This window comes from Anabrus simplex, chromosome 1, assembly GCF_040414725.1.
Source record: "Anabrus simplex isolate iqAnaSimp1 chromosome 1, ASM4041472v1, whole genome shotgun sequence".
Lineage (NCBI taxonomy): Eukaryota > Metazoa > Arthropoda > Insecta > Orthoptera > Tettigoniidae > Anabrus > Anabrus simplex.
The window spans coordinates 1,246,279,564-1,246,299,885 of NC_090265.1; the positions used below are offsets into that span (position 1 = coordinate 1,246,279,564).

At 37.0% G+C, this 20,322-nt stretch overlaps 1 protein-coding gene across 1 annotated transcript in view; it reads left to right on the top strand.

The window, feature by feature from the left end:
• Nucleotides 1-5,156: 5,156 nt before the first annotated feature.
• Nucleotides 5,157-20,322, top strand: part of LOC136877961 (hemicentin-1-like) — a 153,463-nt gene continuing 138,297 nt past the window's right edge. The window contains exons 1-4 of the mRNA XM_068225723.1: nt 5,157-5,202; nt 9,177-9,406; nt 10,298-10,420; nt 19,461-19,848. Of these exons, the coding sequence (XP_068081824.1) occupies nt 5,157-5,202; nt 9,177-9,406; nt 10,298-10,420; nt 19,461-19,848 (787 nt within the window). The remainder of the gene's footprint in view (nt 5,203-9,176; nt 9,407-10,297; nt 10,421-19,460; nt 19,849-20,322) is intronic.

Sequence of the window (20,322 nt, forward strand, 5' to 3'; positions counted from 1 at the left end):
CCTTCTTTGTAGGATCTTCAACCAGGTGAGCATTGTGGGGTGGATGTTTATTGCAACGTTGTTGCCACTTGTAGGTCATGTTGAAAGAATTGATACCTTCTAAATCAACCCAGGGTGGCTTGCGTGATTTCAAACGTGTTGTTGGTGGATCTTGCAGGGCATCATACAACGGAGAGTTCTTATGAGAGGTGATCATATTTGAGCAAGCTTACCTTAGCTGCTTTCCTCCTTAGATCTTGCGGAGCGATATTAGCTAGGACTGGTAGCCACTGTGTGGGAGTATATCTAACAGTACCAGTGATAACCCTCATGATCTCATTGAGTTGCACATCAATCTTAGTGGTATGAGCACTGTTTTCCCATACAGGGGCACAATATTCACCAGCAGAATACACAAGAGCAAGTGCAGCAGAACATAGAGTATTAGCGTCTGCACCCCAGCTGCTTCCGGCAATCTTGCAGAGTAGATTCACTCTTGAGCCAAGTTTCCTCGATAATTTCATGCACTGTTGTTTAAATGCCAAGAACCGATTCAGAGTGATTCCAAGATATATTGGATTGTAGTTATGGGGTACTTTGATTCCATCAAAAGTCACATTTAAGCTTCCTTTGGGCTTCTTTATTATTTAGATGGAATGCAGTAACCTCAGTCTTGTTTGGGTTGGGTTGAAGTCTCCATTTGTGGAAGTAATCACTCAGTTTTGCCAGATCACTAGTTAGAACATTCTCACAGTTTATGAAATCTTTAATCTGGATAATTAATGCTAGGTCGTCTGCATACTGGATGTTCATGGAATCTGTGTGAGGCATGTCATGTATATACAGGTTAAACAAAATGGGGGCCAGAACTGATCCCTGAGGTAGGCCATTGTTTAGAATCCTCCACCTGCTAGCTTGCCCATTCAGGAACATCTTAAAGCACCTGTCAGAAAGCATGTTGTTCATTAAAAGTGCCAAATTTGACATGGGATGATTTCAATAAATTTGGACATCAAGCCCTCCCTCCATACAGTGTCGTAAGCTGCTGTAAGATCCATGAAAACTGCAGCTGATTTGAGACCTCGTTGAAATCCAGCTTCTACTACAGTTGTCAATGTTAAGACCTGGTCGCAGCAACTCCGATGTCTCCTAAAGCCACCTTGTTCGATCGGGATGATTTGATCAATGGCCCCTTGAATGCGATTTAGAATAAGACTTTCTAGTAGCTTATAGGTCATGCTGAGTAGTGATATTGGTCGATAATGAGAAGCATCAGTTCCATCTTTTCCCGGTTTCAGGATGGCAATTATCTTAGCCTGTTTGAAAAGCTTTGGTAATTTTCCAGTTTTCAGAATTTCATTGAAAAATCCTGTAAGTCTAGATTTCTTCCTTCTCTTAAAGTTTCCCACCCAAGTTCCTCTGACATTTCTGATACACTAGTTTTCCTCCTGAAATCCCCTGTTACAAATCTTGCTGCTTTCCTCTGCACACTGTCTATTTCTTTTATTAGGTTTTCTTGGTGAGGATCCCAAACACTGTTTGCATATTCCAATAATGGACGAACCATACTTAAGTAACTTTTCTCTTTTAAATCTTTGTTGCATCCTTTAAATAGCCTCATTTTGACATGTAACAATCTGTATGCTTTTCCAACAATGTCAATAACCCTTCTAGTACAATTTACTTTCAAATCTCACACCTAAGTATTTGCACTTGCCATCTTTTGGGATAACTACCTCATCCAAAGTATATTTAAATTCAGTTTTAAAGCTCCTGTTTGTAAATGTTGTAACAGTTGATTTGCCTCCATTAACCTTCATAGTATTCTCTTCAACCCATTGTTGGATACTCTCAAGGTCTCTTTATAATTCTTAACAATCCTCAACGTTATTTATTTCCCTATAAACAATTATGTCATCTACATACAATCTTATTTTTGATGTTATATTGTTCCCTAAATCATTTGTGTATATTAAGAAAAGTAACGGACCGATTATACTACCTTGTGCAATTCCCTTCCAAACTTTCTCTTCCTGTGATACATTATTTCCTACTTTGACTTTCTGAACCCTTGAATTTAGAATGTTCTTATCCAACGTATAACCCTTACATCCAATCCTATCCCCTCCAATTTCTTTAATAATATTCCATGTTCCACTCTATCAAAGGCTTTGGAGAGATCTATAGCTATGCAATGTAACTGGCCTCCTGAACCCAACTGATCTGGTATGTCCTGCTGAAATCCCACCAGTTGTGCTTCACAAGAAAATTTCTTTCTAAATCCATATTGGCTCCTCATGAACCAGCTTTTATTATCACATATCCCTCTGATGTACTTTGCTATTAAACTCTTCAGTATTTTACAAACTACACTGGCCAGGCTGATTGGTCTGTAATTCTCAGGTTCCTTTTATCGCCCTTTCCTTTATAAATTGGTATTATTATAGATTCCTTCCATTCGTTTGGTATTACATTATTATTTATGACATAGTCAAAGAGAAATTTTAAATAAGGCACTATGTACCACCCCATTGTCTTTAATACCTCCCTAGTAATTTGATCACTTCCTGTTGCTTTTCCTTGCTGAAGCAGTTGGATTTCTCTGAAAATATCTTCATTTATGAATGAGAAGCTTTTTGTTTCCCTCTGTGTCTCTCCCTCTCTATCATCTGTTTCAGTTTCCAACTCCTGACAATCTTCTACTGAATCTCTGAATTCCCTACTAAAAAGATTTGCTTTCTCAGTATCTGTTAAATAGTGTTCACCCCCTTCTCCCACCATTGTGGTAATCTGGATTCCTTTTCCTTTTTGATTCCTAATATATGAATACAGCTTTTTCCATTTCCCTTTGTGGTCATTACCTTCTTGAAGTATGCCATTAATATAATTCTCTTTTGCTTCCTTTTTCACTGTATTCAGTTCCCTCATTAGCTGTTTTCTAGTTTCTCTACTATCCCTACCCTTTTTGATTTTACTGTTTACTATTCTACATTTTCTTTTTAATTTTCTTATTTCCCTTGTATAATAAACGGGGTCTGAGGTCATTTTACCCTTCTTAACAGGTACAAATCTCTTCTCTCCTCCCCAAATGATTCCTTTTAAATTTATCTCAAAGTGTATCCACATTACTCCCTTCACTTATCCAACAACTGAATTGTGGTTTAAGGTAAGTCCCAAATTCATCAACTTTAGTTTTTCTGTACAATTTCTTGTTTTGGGTGACCCTCTTATTAAGCCTTTTTGGTACGAGTCCTACATCCATTATTACAGCCTTGTGGTTGCCTATTCCTTCAATTACGTCAGTTTTAATCAACAATTTCCCATGGTTTAACCAAGAATACATCTAGCAAGTTATTGAGATGAGTCAGTTCTTGTACTACTATGTCAAATAGGGATGTGTAATTGCTCAAAATTTGTTCTCTATATTTGTAAGGACTACACAGCCCTTGCTTTTGACCTTTTAACCCTCAAGAGCACAAGTCTCTTATGGTATTTATCTTTGTCTTATGGTTCTTCTTTTTTCCCCTGTACTTATCTGGCTTTCTTCTTATACTACACTCTGCACATCAAGATCTGTCAAGATGGCCCCTCAGTGAGTGTTGATGCCCACTTTCCTGATGAGGCTGGGAAGCAGAAACAAGCTCGTTGGAGGCTGAGAAGAGATGATGCAGATGAACTGAGAATGATGAGAAGAGAGGCTATCTACCTGAAGACGGCAGTGTATGAAGATATGGAGATTGTTCTGTTCTTTTGGGTTTCATTTTTGTCCTTGTCATCTCTTTCTGTTGCTCCTTCTTCCCACAATGACCTGCCATTGTGTTTGTCTTGTTCCTATCTCTATTGCATGTCATTAGATACATTCATATATCAATATTTACTCTCTGTATAAACTGAACAAATATACTTAACTAATTGACAGAGATGAGAGGTAATAAAAATTAACTATAGTATTGCAAAAAACTGTCTGTTGGTGGTGTGCTGGTGCAGTTGTCTAGCTGTGCTCTCAGTCTGTTCATCTCAGCTTTGAATCTTGATAACATCTCATAGAGTACTTTCATCCAGTACAGTGCGTAATAGCTATTCATATGAAATGAGAACCTAAACAAAAGTTATAGACATTGTCAATGAATTATTCATACAGTAGCACATTTAAATAACTAAATATACATTATATTTAACAAAATACAATGATTTATTATATAAATACCTATAAAATACTGGAATACATGAAGCTAGTTGAGCCCACTCCAGTCATTTTCAATGCACTCAACAATGGAGTAACATAGTTTTACCAACAACCACTTAAAGATTTATAACTTTGGGGTTCTTCAGTATGTTGAAACTAATTCAGTATAACATAAATTTAGAAAATATCTGAAGAAGAAATAAAATTTAGTAGATTATACCTGAAAAAATAACATTAATTTAAAAAAAATGAAAGCTGATATTGCTTGCAACTATGAAAATAAGGGTAGAACAGCATGAAATTGGAAAACTCCTGTGTTTCATATTAGCTCTGTCAGACTGATTAGCTCAGATGGTGGAGTGCTGTTTTTCTGGGCCAATGGTGGCAGGTTCAAACCCAGCTTAGTCTGATGGTATTTGAAGATGGCTAAATAGGACAGCCTTGTACTGTAGTTTTACTGTAAAAGAACTCTTACGGGGCAAACCGTAAAAGTAGTTATTAGTATGTTAAAACCCTATTATTATTATTATTGGCTGACGATCTACAATGTTCCAAGCTTCTGAAATGGAGTAACACAAAAAACTTTGTATTGGTAATACAGGAGAGAAAGAAATTAGCACATCTGGCATTGAGGTTTTGTAGACCTAAGAAATGTATTGTGTTACCAGTGAGCATCATAATTTCTTGAAAGTGTGCATTCTTTCCAGATAACTGGGAAGTCTTAGAATGGAGCAAGAAGAACATTGATTTTATATGTTTCAAAATCGGGTTTCATGATTTCATTAGGAGAATATAGTTCTGGTATGTATATTTTTGGGTCAAAATAAAATTTCAAGGATTGTAAACTGGTCAATCATATCTGTTTTATTTTTTAATATCAGAAATTTGAGGCATCTGTCTCTTAGCACAGGCTAGAGTAAAATTTTGTTGCCACGGAAGTTCCATGGCTATGACAATATGGAAATTGCTGAGGTATAGGACGTGCCGAACAATGACATTTGGAGCACGACTAGTGTGCCTAAAAAGGGAAGTAACAGGTAAGACAGGGCGAAATTTATCCTGAATTTTTTTGACAGTCATTTTACTGTAAGAGGACAGTGTGCAGGGAATCGGCCTCCAGATTTAACTGCAAGGCTCCGAAATCGTACCTGGAGTTCTGGTACATAAACATGATGGTGGCGCAGCTGATCATCCCTGGGCCAACTCAGAGTTGGGGTGTGGCGAGGAATAGATTCATGCAGTCTCTGACCCACTCTGAAGCTGAATTACTTCACTTATTTGTCAGTCACCCACAAAAGTATAGCAGAAATAACTGGTATTTGTATTACATAAAATCAGCTTCATGGTCCGTATCGCACTTCAATAGATTCACAATTAAGTATTTAATTTATTTTCCACCTAGTCGATACAATGATTGCTTAAGGCAATTTTTAATGGTCAAAAGTGGTACATGTTTTGTATATTATCAACATCTTCAGCCACATAACACTGTTTAGATGAAAAATATATAAAATTGACAAAGTAATGTTAATTTTAAGGACACTTCCTCTAAAGCATTACTTTGTCAATTTTATATATTTTTCATCTAAACAGTGTTATGTGGCTGAAGATGTTGATAATATACAAAACATGTACCACTTTTGACCATTAAAAATTGCCTTAAGCAATCATTGTATCGACTAGGTGGAAAATAAATTAAATACTGGTATTTGTATGACGAAAACACAAGTGTTTTATATACCAAACAGAATGAATCAGAACTTCATTGTCACACTGTTCTTCACATGTTTTTCTCTTCTTCTCCAAACAATATTTAGCAGGCACTACGAACTCAGGAGGTTGCTCTGTTATGTAATTCATTGAAAACCATGAATATTTTATCATATCCTGAAATCATGGAGATGAAAACTGACAATGTATGAAAGACTGCAGTTTAAGGATTGTGTCTCTTTGGTGAACCTCAATTTTAACATCATTGCGAGAAGTTAGAATTTCTGTTAATCGGTGGTAAAAAACTTTCCACTGCTGGAAGAAGAATTTTCTAATGGTTGAATTATGCCTGTGGTACCTGGTAGAATCTGAAAAAGTTCTATTGTATTTCGTAGAGAGATGTCTTCAAGACAAGTTGTATCACTGTACGTGGTCCACGAATCAAAAAGCACATCACAGTTGTCTTCAGAGAACAGGAAAAAGTCTTTTCTAAACCATATTTTCAGTTCTGTTTTCCCCATTTTTTCTGATTTTGTGGCAGTGACAACAATGTTATCTGCTTTAAACATTTTTTTGAAACCAGAGGACCAAAGGTTCCGGGCAGCTCCAGCAGTACAATAAATAACTTACAAAACAAAGAGTCATCCATACTGATTGTTGGCATTATGGTGTATGAATGAACTAACTGATTGGGCTATGAGTATGTGTTTCCACCTACAATATATAGAGTCCTTTCCAACTGCATTTCGTGCTTGAACCCATTTTGATCAGTGTTGTAAATGGAGGACAGGGTGTAGTGGAAAAATCACTCTTGAGCCCTTTGCAGAAATTATTTTGCATCATTATTCGTTTGTTTTTCATCTTGTATATATGAATGAGACACAAATTTTGTAATTTTCCTACTCCCAATTATGTGTTGTTTCTTGAATCAGCTGATCCAGGCATGAGTGGCAGAGAAATTACTTTTATCGATAGATAGTTCACGTCCAATTTCCAAAGCCCAGAGTTGTAAATCTTCATGACTTACATTTTGTCTTCCCCTTTTTGCCTCCTGGAAACTGGAATATAGTTTATGATACATAATTTTTTCAAGTTCAATCAGACTTGCCGACATACCTGTATTTTCCAACTGCTTCTTCCACAAATAAGGATATCACTCAGACTTCACTAAACTAAGGTATTTACGGACATGTGAAAGTGATAATTGCTTTTTATCACCTTCGTTAAGTCAAAATTTTACAGCCCTCCTCTTGTACTCCATACTGATGCTTTCTCGCACGCTTTTATGGGACTAGGAACATAACTAGAACTGGATGATTTGCATGATGACGGACACTTAGCATCGCTAGATTCTGGTGAGTCATATTTAAGTTTCAAACTTGGATCCAGAACTTCACTTGCAATCAGCAGAAGGTTTTGACAAACGGAATCACTTGAGTCACTTTCACTGCCTCCACTGTGTACATTGAGAGGAACCTCCTCAATATGTTACACTCCTCTGCAATTATTTTCCATCAAATCAATCAGGTATTGTCCCATTTCCTTGTCTTTTGAGCTAACTTCTCTGGAAAACATAAACCCCTTTTTTTACAGAAATAACTTATTACAAAGTCTGCTACGATAATAGGATTTAAAACATCATCCTCACCGAGCAAATTGGCCATATGGTTAGAGGCGCGCGGCTGTGAGCTTGCATCTGGGAGATAGTGGGTTCGAATCCCACTGTTGGCAGCCCTGAAGATGGTTTTCTGTGGTTTCCCATTTTCACACCAGGCAAATGCTGGGGCTGGCCGCTTCCTTCCAACTCCTAGGCCTTTCCTATCCCATTGTCCCCATAAGACCTATCTGTGTTGATGCGACGTAAAGTCACTAGCAAAAAAACCATCATCCTTCAAGGAACTCATTTTCACTGTCTTGCTTTCTTTAAAACAACCATCAAAACTGTTACGTTATTGCTGTATGCAGTGAAACACCCCACAGCTGAAGTGCATGCGGCTCTGCTTATCACTGCCTTGACTACCCTGAGGCATCAAGGCTGTCCACTCCGACCAATATGTACATGTACAATACTTGTGCTACTTCTCATTGATCTATATAAGAGATTCACCACATTATTTCAGAGTCTTATAGTTACATTTGGAGGCTGATTTTCTGCATGTTGTCCTCTTGTAGTACAACAATTATGTCAAAAAATTTCAGGATAGGTTTCGACCTGTCCTACCTGTTACGTCCCTTGTAAGTGTTACAAAAGTTGTCACTCCCAGGGTCAGTCATACTGCAATAGCACTTTCTGGCTCAGGGAGGAAAGCAGAATGGCAAACTACCTCATTTCTCCTCTTGCCTAGTACGCTTCATTTCGGTGCCGCCGAAGGTTTTTGCAGTTTCCCTATAATAGTGTAACCTCTGGTGGTGCTATTTGAGGATCCAACCAGCCTCTGGGCTGATGACCAAACGGACAGACATATCGTTAACTTGAACATGTTTAAATTGGGAATATTTTCAATTCTTTGATGAGGAATGCATCCTCTTCTACATGGCTATAGGAGGTTTTGACGCAAGGTCATGTTGGACATTTTTTGGCCACCATGTTCCATCTATAATTTTCTTAGTTTTTAATATATCAAAAGGAACAAGGTTTTGTTTAAAAGAGAATGGTCCGAAAGTTAAAACAGTCTGAGCACAAAAAATCAGATTAAAACCGTACCATTGGATTTTAATATACAAGGGCTAAATTTCACCCTTACTTTCTAAACAGTAATTCAATAAATCTCAATTGAACTTGAAAATAAGACAACTATGTATCAATGGTTCATATTGTTGAAAAGAGAAAGAAACAAAAATCCAGCAATATGTATCTCATTTCTATTGGTAAATTATTCCAATTATTATTAAGATGCCAAGTTGATCAAAATTTTTACACATCAGATTACAGTATTGTTTCATTATGTTAGTTAAGGATGGCTGCCCAATTGTACTTCCTATTAAAACAATAATCCCCCCCCACCCCCACTGCTACCCCCTACTGCTACCACTATGAGATTTTTTAAAGATAAAATATGTAGAAACAGCTTGCATTTATGAGGTTATTGAGAAGTTTAATTCATTTATGAAGGGCTGTAGACTGAATTCTGAAAGGCACCACATGTTTAAGATAACATGCACCTCTAGTTCTTTGAACTCATAAATTGGGTATTAAATTTATGTGTGCACCAAATTTTTAAATGTGTATCTGTACTGTTATACATGTCTATTAATTGCTGCCAATATTTAAAATAGTAATATACTGACATTTCCTATGCAGAGGTGGGTCCAGTTCTGGAAACTACTGACCCTCAGAAGTTCATCAACCAACTTGAAGCTATCAGTGTATTTGGAGGAGGTGACTGTGGTGAAAAAAGTCTGCAGGGTCTCAAGCTAGCAATTACTAATAGCCTGAAAAATTCATATATATTTCTGTTTACTGATGCTGGAGCTAAGGATTATTATTTACTTCCAGAAATAGAACATCTCATTCAGCAGAAACAGAGCCAGGTAAATGCTATTATGTCATCAAATAAGCGAAGATACCTAGTAAAATGTATTTCAGGTAGTTGACAGTCCTTTAATATTATTGAAAAGAGAAAGAAACAACAAAACAGTTATTTTCTAAATCAAATGTTCAGGAACTGACCTGAATACTTCTAAAAAAGTTTAATTCAGTATGATCATTAACCTGCTTAATACGACTGAAAATTAATATTACAGAATATTATGATAGAATAATTTGTTAAGTAATGTCTAATGTAGTGTAGTGAAGTAATTGTATTGATTTTGTTTGGCTATTACTACCATGATGCAATTCTTGTAATGCAGACCCTCCGACAAGAGTGGGCAGCAGTGTAGGTAACTGCATGTTAGTATTGTGTGAGAAGTGTGAGTTGCAGGAATAGTTGAGGATGCACAAACACCCAGTCCCCAAGCCAAGATGTATTTGTGGACAAGTTTTATAATATGCGAGATAGTGGAATTGGTTCATCTTAATTCTATGGGATATTTCATTTAATGTCAAAAACTTTGTTTTTGGTCCATATTGAATCCAGATTTACATTAAGGAGTGAGGGTAATTGTTTCCACCTATTCAATACTATGTGATGTATTAATGACTTCTCACTGTTGTAGTACTGAATAGGTGGAAACAATTACCCTTACTCCATAATGTAAATGGGATATTTTGTTACGTGGTCTTCTCAGAACAATCCAGAGGCTTTGTATAGCCACAACAAAATAATAAAACAATATTTTGGAAAATATTCTGATACATGGAATCCATTCTTAGACTATATTATGTTTATTCATGTTTGTGACTGTTATTCCTTATTCTTTTCCCTTCATCATTATTTACCTGTTGAGCAGTTGATAGACTGTTATATGTATGGATTGCAGGTGGTGTTTATGCTGACAGGGGATTGTGGTGATTATAATAATCTTGAATACCAAGTTTATGAACGTATTGCTGCAATGTCTTTTGGCCAGGTGTTCAATCTATGGAAGAGTGAAGTGTACAAGGTATTCTATAAATATTCAACTTAAAGTGGAATGTAAATTGACTGCTGTGCAAAATGTATTTATGAACCATCATATATTGTAAGTTGTTTTCTGATAATGGAAATGTGAGAAAATGACTGAGCAGATTTGATTTACTGACCCCTCATTTTAAAGCACACAATCTGTAGGTCTTTGATGATTTTCCAGTATCTTTTAAAATGTCAGCTTGGTCCAATAAATCCAGAAAATCTTCAAAGCTTGTCAGTTGACATTGGCTGTAATAGCCCTTTCCTATCCCATCATTGCTGAAAACCTCTCCGGATGAGTGCGACATTAAACTACTAGCAAAGAAAAAAGAAGTAATTGATTTTTCACTTCATTATATAGGTAGTGATTTTATTTTACAGATGACACACATTTCTGTTGAACATTCTGTAAACAATTACAGTTGAAGAATATAACACACAAAATGCTCATAGTAACCCACTTTTTGTAACAAAAAAACAAAAAAAAATTGCTTAACATGCTAAGTTACGTGTATCAGACAAGCATGGTTTTCAACATAGACCCTTGAGGAAAAAACATTATCTTATATTTGAACCGATACAGTATTTGTTTTCATAGGTATAAATTAACTGAACTTTAATGCCAATCTGTTTTACTCCAGAATCATTATGTTCTTGAGAAAAGCTATCCTCTAATTATATTATAAAAATTTCAAAAATTTAGCCAGTTTCTGTCTGTGGCTGACAGAGAGCACCTTGGGTATCATCAGGTGGTTTCATTGAAATCTAGTTCTTGCCCAGGAGATACCTCCAAAAACAGTTATTTTAACATCAAAGAGCTCTCCAGCATTGGTTATTCTAGCAGAATGGTTAATGCAATATATCTGGAGAGTGAGAGATTTGATTTCAAATCCTGAATGCAATACATTTTCAGCTCTTTTTGTTTTTGAACCATCACTATTTTACAAAGCTCTTTCCTATCCCATCATTGCTGAAAACCTCTCTAGGTCAGTGTGACCTTAAACCACTACCAAAGAAAAAAAGAAGCAACTGATTTTCAACTCATTGTGTACATACTGAGTTTATTTCTCATTTTACAGATATTTCTGTTCAACATTCTATAAACAATTCCAGTTAGTGAATATAACCACCATATAAAATGCTTATAGTAACCTACATTTTGTAACAAAATGAATTTATTTAAAATGGTAAGTTATGCATAATGGTTTCAGGAATGGACATTTTAAGGAAGAAAAACATTGTCTTATTTTTGAACCAATACAATATTTGTTTTCCTAGATATGAATTAATTGAGATCTTTAATATCAATCTGTTTTACTCAATCTTTTCATGTTCTATTGGCTGAGATAGTCATTCAAAATGGGATCTGGAAAATGCAACACATTTTTTTGCAACAGGTACAATTTGCTACACAATTATTATTCACCTCAGGAAAAGCTGGTCACACAATTATTATTGCCACATGTACAATTTGTCACATAATTATTATTCTTGCATAAAATGAATTTCATTGCAAAGCCCATATTGTCATTAGTATACCCTTTTAAAGGTAAAGTCAAAGGTTCCACCTTTACAATACGAAAATTTATTCTGTTTAATTAGCAATTAACAAATGTCGGGATATGTTTCCTCCTTCTTGGTGAACATCATCAGCCAAAAATATTTGTAAGATAAGTAAAATATACAAAGACAAATACACATTAAAATACGATCCGGGTTACCGAATACGTCAAGTTAAAATGCATGACAAAATTTGAAGAATGTTCTTAAAATGCTGGAGCACAATTGCATTTAGTTCTGTTAAAATGAGGATAAAATTGTTTAACATATTTAATAGTTCCATTAGAATTCGATGATTGAGCTCTTCTTGTTGGCATGATGATGTGTTGTTGATAATTCTTAGTTAGGTTATGAGGCAGGCGGAATATTTGACTGTAAGTGCACACATGGAGAAAAATTGTGTTGTGGTTAAATATTCCTATTCCTATTCCTTTCTATAATTACAAGCAGAACAGAATTAATATGCAACACATCTGACTATAGTACATGAACCTTTTCTTGATACCTGAGCTCCATAGTACTGAAAGGGAACTTGGGATCAAGAAAAGGATCGCATACTATACTTATGTCCTTGTCTGCCCAAGAGAGGTTAGGCTTGATACATGTGTTACTGTTGACGGCTGACTGAAGCAGTGGCGGCTGGTGGTTAAAAGGTTCAGTGGTGCACAATTTTTACCAATGATATAATATGCTTACAGGCTAATTTTCAAATCTAGATACCTCAACAATACTTTTTATTATTAAAAATAAAACAAACATTTTTATTTTCAGGAATATTACTACAACTCATCAACATTTTTTCATTTAAAAACTCTTTTACCATATTGAAATGAAACACCTTGAGGTAGCCTAATTCCGGTATTGAAAAAATTTCCTTTTGTAATGTATCTGGTTTCGAAATTAAACGTCGCGTTGGCCTTCCCAGTCGTTTCACCTCGGATTTTTCCTCGGCAGTCCATTGCGGAAACAGCCTAGACGTTAAAGACTGCACTGAATTCATGATCTGGCAAAACACCAGTAACTGATAAAAATGCACAATAATAAAAACACACATGCTGACACGAATATTTACACAATTAAATCAATAAGCTACTTAGCTTGTACGCACATAACAAAGCTCACGACTATACTGAAAGAAATGGCGGTGTTTATTTTCAAATTTAGAGCCATTAGTTATATATCCAGCCATGGCCGACTTGATGCTTCGCTCTAGCCAGGACGAATAGCCCTAGCTAGCTCCTTCCATGAACTTCCATCCGGTGTCGCTAGATGACACTCCTGTTCTATAACAGAATCTCACATTGAGCAGCAGCGGTCTCTAGCGACTTTGCTAGTAGTTGGTTACGTAGGGGCACGGCTGATTTGATGCTTCGCTCTAGCTATCTCCTTAGCGCAGCGAGGGATCCAGTCGGCCGTGGTAGGAGGGGCCAGGTTGATAAACCTTCATTTAAGCAATGTATAAGAAGCCATGCCTATCTTTTCCTCTCCCCGCGCACCCCTGTAGCAGCCCAAAAGCACACTTCTAGCAGCCCCGCGCACCCCTCGAGCAGCCTAGTTTTCATCCTGCCTCAGGTTGACTTCCCACTGCAAACTTTGCGGCTCCTGCAGTGAACATCTAAGAGTACCGGCTTGTAAAGAATCCTGTAGTCAACATTTGCTCTTTGAAGCTCTTGAAAGGTTTGTCTTGTTGAATGAAAATACAGCAGTTGAGTAATCCAAATGATGAAACTTTACCTAAAATAAACATAAAAATTTAATGGGGGTAGCGCAAACCTGCAACCTTCTGGAGAAACCGCCCCTGGACTGAAGGTGAATTGTGGAGGCCGTATGTGATGAAATTTCAGAAAATGTAAATGTGCTTTTTGAGGCATTATTCAAGAATTTCTCCATGAACAAGCCTCACAACAAACTTTTACAAACTCGCCCCCTGCTCACTGGATCCAACACTTCCCTACTCTCCCTCCAAAGTAACTTCTTCTTCTTATTCTTCTTCTTCTTCTTCTTCTTCTTCTTCTTCTTCTTCTTCTTCTTCTTCTTCTTCTTCTTCTTCTTGTTGTTGTTGTTGTTGTTGTTGTTATTATTATATGGCTCTACAGTTCACTGTGAACCTTGGCCTCTTCAACAATCTTCAGCCATTTATCTCGATTCAACGCTAAAACTTTCCAATTCCTATAGCCCATTTCCCGAAGATCTTCAGCAACTCCATCCATCCATCTGGTTCTCGGTCGACCTCATTCTCTTTGTCCTCCTGGATTTCCATTTAATGTCTTTTTAGGTACCTCCGTATCACTCATCCGTGCTACATGCCCAGCCCACCTCAATCTGGCTGATTTCACTATTCTTCTAATAGGTGTGTCTTTATAAATGTTGTACAATTCATGATTGTACCTCCTCCTCCATGTTCCTCTTTCACAGACTGGGCCGATGATTCTTTGAAGTATCTTTCTTTCGAAGGCATCCAGCATTCCAGCATCTTTTGCCGTTAATGGCCAAGTCTCTGAGGCATATGTAAGCACAGGTCTTATAAGTGTTTTATAGATGGTTAATTTAGTGGTACAAGTCAAGAGCCTTGAGGAGAGAAGCCTTGTTAGAGCAAAATAGGGTCTGTTGGCTGCTATTAATCTCTGTTTAATTTCATGAGAGGTATCATTTGAGTAGGTGACTGTCGATCCCAGATATTTAAACTGCTCAACTCTCTCAAAGGTGTAATTACCCACGGTTATTGTGGGTGGCATGTTCTCCTTACCTGCTTTCCCAGCAGCCATATATTTAGTTTTCTGCTGGTTGATGTTCAGTACCATTTTCCTACTGGCCTGTTCAAGGGCGATGAATGTCTCTTCCATTGCCTTTCAAGTTCTTGCCACTATATCTATATCATCGGGATAAGCAAGTATCTGCACTGATCTATAGAAAATTGTTCCCTTATTCATGAGGTTTGCATCTCTCATCGCCTTCTCCAAGGCAACATTAAAAAGGAGACATGCCAGCGCGTCTCCCTGCCGTACCCCATTTTGAATACCTAATGTCTCAGACATCATTCCACCCATTCTTACACTACTTAGTGTCCCACTCATTGTCATTCTTACCAGCCTTACCAAATTTCCAGGAATACCCAGTTCAATCATACTATGGTACAATTGCTCTCTATCTATACTGTCACATGCTCCTTTGTAGTCAATGAAGAGGTGATAAGTGCCAATCCCAAATTCGATTGTCTTCTCTAAAATTTGCCTTAAGGTGTAAATCTGATCTACAGTGGACTTTCTTGTGATAAATCCACACTGATAAATCCCAGTCTCTCTCTGAACAATTGGGAGAAGACCGTCAAATAGAATGTTGGAGAATACTTTATATCCCAAATTAAGTAGCATAATTCCTCTATAACTATCACACTCAAGCCGATCCCCTTTCTTATATATAGGACATATAATTCCTTCTTCCAATTGCTGAGGCATTTTCTCCCCATCCCATACTGAAGTAGCTATTTTTCAGAAAGTCCGTTCCAATTCATTGCCACCTTGCTTGAGCAGTTCCGCTGGAATATAATCTGTTCCTGTTGCCTTTTTATTCTTCAATTTCTTCATGGCAGTTATCACCTCTTCTAAAGTTGGTGGACCTATATTTTCGTCAGGGTCATTTTCTCCTTGCACATCAATTGAGTGTCTTGTTATAATTCTGAAGTTCAGGAGTCTATCAAAATGTCGCCGCCATCTTTCACATATCTCTTTCCCCTCGCTAACAATTTTTCCTGTTTCATCCTTTATCAGGCTAGTTTTGCCACAGAAGGGTTTCCATGCAGCATTTACCTCTCTGTAAAATTTCCTCACCTCATTTTTATTTTTCAGAAGCTCCATTTCTTCAATCACCTCAATCAATACTGATCTGCATTTAGGGCAGTCGCCCAGGTGGCAGATTCCCTATCTGTTGCTTTCCTAGCCTTTTCCTAAATGATTTCAAAGAAATTGGAAATTTATTGAACATCTCCCTTGGTAAGTTATTCCAATCCCTAACTCCCCTTCCTATAAATGAATATTTGCCCCAGTTTGTCCTCTTGAATTCCAACTTTATCTTCATATTGTGATCTTTCCTACTTTTATAAACGCCATTTAAACTTATTCGTCTACTAATGTCATTCCATGCCATCTCTCCGCTGACAGCTCGGAACATACCACTTAGTCGAACAGCTCTTCTTCTTTCTCTCAGTTCTTCCCAACCCAAACATTGCAACATTTTTGTAACGCTACTCTTTTGTCAGAAATCACTCAGAACAAATCGAGCTGCTTTTCTTTGGATTTTTTCCAGTTCTTGAATCAGGTAATCCTGGTGAGGGTCCCATACACTGGAACCATACTCTAGTTGGGGTCTTACCAGAGACTTATATGCACTCTCCTTTACATCCTTACTACAACCCCTAAACACCCTCATAACCATGCGCAGAGATCTGTACCCTTTATTTACAATCCCATTTATGTGATTACCCCAATGAAGATCTTTCCTTATATTAACACCTAGATACTTACAATGATCCCCAAGTATCTTCAATACTTGCTATCATCCGCTCTCTCTTTTTCCTCTGATGGATCTTCTTTTCAATCCTCCATTTTTCTTTATAGACTTCCTTCATTCTTCTTGTAGAATTTGATTGTAATGTCCTTCTGTATGCCATGTTCTTCTCTTCTGTTGCTATTTCACACTCAGTGTCAAACCAAGAAGAAATTTTATATCTTGTTTCAATTCCCAGTGTTTCATTTGCTCACTCAGTGTCAAACCAAGAAGAAATTTTATATCTTGTTTCAATTCCCAGTGTTTCATTTGCTGACGTCTCCACTGCATTTTTAATCATTTCCCACTGATACTCAATGTCATTGCATTCTTCAGTATTTTCAAGGATCTGTATTATCCTCTCCTGGTATTGCTTTTTAACGTCAGATGATTCTAGAGCTGTTATATTGTATTTTGGTGTGTTGGTTCGGGTCCCTTTGAATGCACTGGAGATCCTAGCCCTAATTCGCGCATATACCAGGAAGTGGTCTGAGTCTATATTTGGGTATCTGAGACTCCTCACATCCAAGAGATCTGACTTGTGCCTTTCATCTATCAACACATGATCAATCTGGTTAACCATGTTTCCGTCCGGTGATGTCCACATTCCTTTATGTATATCTTTGTGTGGGAACAATGAGGAGCCCACAACCATATTTCTAGATGCTGCAAATAATATAAGTCTTGTTCCATTATCATTACTAACAGTATGTTTGCTGTGGGGACCAATTGTTGGCTTATATATCTGTTCCCTTCCCACCTGAACATTTAGATCACCAGCAACTATTTTAATGTCATGGCCTGGGCAACCATCATATGTTCTTTCCAAAAGTTCATAGAACAATTATTTTTCTTCTTCCTCAGATTCTTCTGTTGGTGCATGGGCGTTAATTATGGAGTAATTAAAGAATTTACCCTTTATCCTGAGTACTAACATTCTTGGACTAATAGGTGTAAACCCAATTACAACGTGCTTTAGCTGGTGGTGTACCACAAATCCTGTGCCGAACTCGTGCTCCTTCTCGCTACAGCTATAAAATATACTAGCTTCTCGCTTTTCTAGGATTCCACTTCCAATCGACCTTACTTCTTGTAGAGATATGATACTCTGTTTCAGCTTCAATGTTTGGTTCAGCAGCACCTTCAGACCTCCTTGGCGATACAAGGATCTCACATTCCAGGTTCCAATATATAAATCTGACTTACGCTTTATATTTCTTTTCTTTCTTTCACGCACTGATGGTCGATTATCATTGTCCTTTTCCACATCAAGTTTGTCTCCACTGATCAGTCCGGCTTTCTTTCGTTGAAGTTTCGCAACTTGACCTTTTTTTTACCGAGCGGGGTGTCAGCCCTATGTCCAACCTCTTCCGGAGGACGGGTAATTTTTAATCAGGGTTTTCTTCCCTTAGCCTTTGGAGAACCAACCCCACATACTACAAGGCAGCAGCAGCATCTTCACCATAGCCCCGTTAGCCGCCACTTTTCAGGGTTCCTGCTGGGCCTTCACAGCTACCGAATCGGTCACGGGGCACACAATACATAATCTGCTTAATTCTAAGGTTTCTAACAGGCCCCTGTCCAATCCAAGTTGTTGCAGAATACTTTCATTCCTTATTTTATCTCTCCTTGTCTTTTGGAGACATGACCAAAGGAATTTCATTCCAGGCGACTTTGTGCAGATCTAGTCAATGTTGCTGCTTTCAGTCCATATGTTAGAATTGGTATAAGATATGTTTTGTACAGTTTAAAACCTGACAACAGTAGCACTCAAATTGTCACACATTCACAAACTGTGGATGACTCCTAGACCAGTGGGGTGAACTTCTTTGTGAGTTTCCAATCTACATTTTAAAGTCAATTTCAATGGCATCTATAGGCCTATTTATTCTCACCCTCAGGTATTTTGCATCTTTCAGACATTCATCATCTTTGTAAACTCGTCCATTTGAACAATTTGGGCCAAACTGAAAGAACATCAGAAGATAAGGAAGTATCCAGTTTGTACCAAGAACATATATCATACAAATGAATGTTTTGTCAATTCAGCAACATGTTGACCACATCATAGTTAATATCTATATCTCAACATCTGAATTCAGAAATTTTCACTTCTACTTGAAGGACTTGATCAATCCAAGGTCTGTTTTCTGTTTCAAAATTGAATATGCCTTTCACATCCAACAAAACACATTCAAAATAGTGTTTCTTCATCAAGAAACACTAACTTTTAAGAATTTCCTAAGATGTACAGTGTTTCAATATGTTTCAATAAGTTTTTAGCCCCATTCCAGAAACAACACACATCCTTCAACTTCAAACCACATGAAAATGCACAGCTCCCATTATGTTTATAATACAGCTGAGGATTCATTCACTCATCACCAAATTCATGTGCAGTGTTTTAACATGATATTAATTTTAAGAAGGGTCAATTATATTTTATATACCGTTCAGAGATTTTAACATTAATAATTTTAATTCATCCTCATGAAGTTACATATTTTTAATGTATATTTTATGTATGTGTTTTAGTCTATAACAGAATGATTATTCTTTACCAAGCTTTGTTAGCTGACGGTGGCTTGAAACAAGCCAAAACATGTACTGACCAATTGTAACTCATCACGAGTAATACAAGTATTGATTAGGTTGACCTTAATTAACATTTTATTCTGTGTGATTAACAAACGTATTACTCGAGTTGTTGGAAATTACTTGCAGTACAAAGATGGAAACATTGTGAACTAGTATCTCTGACCATTAGAACATAATGTAGCATGCAATTTACGCTAAAATGATCATTTAGGCACACATGATATTATTCTCTAATATTTTTCAAGTATTGATTCTGTAAGATAATTACAAAAAATGTAAATATTTTCTTAATGCAATAATCTGAAATGAATTCTATGTCCTTCTTCCTTTGTTAGGTTCTAGAATTTGTGAAGTTCACAGTTCAAGAGAAGAACAAGGTGAATATAATGTCAGATGAGGTTCCTGGACCTGGTAGGAAGACATATTCTGTGCCTGTTGACTCTCAGATGGACTCTATGACAGTTTCTCTGTCTGGCAAAGATCCAGTTATCCATATAAATAATCCTCATGGCAAGGAAATAAGAGGAACACCAGTGCTGGAAGTTCACTCAGGATTAGTGATAAATGTTATAAATCCAGAACAAGGAATTTGGTTAGTATTTGCGGGCAGTTCTTCAAATCATCATGTTCGTGTGTCAGGAGGAAGCAAGTTTTCATTTGCATACGGTTTCTCCAATTACTCATCAGGTTTACTGGAAACAGCATCTCTCCAGCCAGAAATAGGTGAGTAAATGGTACAACAGTATCTATTAGTAGAAGCAAAGGCATAAAGCTTTCTCCAGGTTGGCTTTTGTGTACAGTTTTTCTCCAAGAGGATTTTGACATCTCTTACAATTATCATAATATAATGTTAACAATGCCACTAATGTTACTATTGGTATAGAGGTTAACAAGTGATATTCAATCTTATAACTTGTAATTTTCATTCATCTCCTCCTTCTGCCTCTCTCTGCATGCTACCAAAGTGTAAGAAAACTTGTTTGGAGCAAAGAAGTACCAAGGAAAAGTAAAGAGATAATGTGCAAAGTGTACTATGTACCCATACTGACTTATGCAGCTGAGACTTGGACTTTGACTAACAGGCAAGAGAGTAGAATTCAAGCCAGTGAGATGAAATTCCCAAGAAGTATGATAGGAAAGACAAGGAAAGACAAAGTGAGAAATGTAGATGTTAGGAAGGAGAAGTGTCTCTCTGTC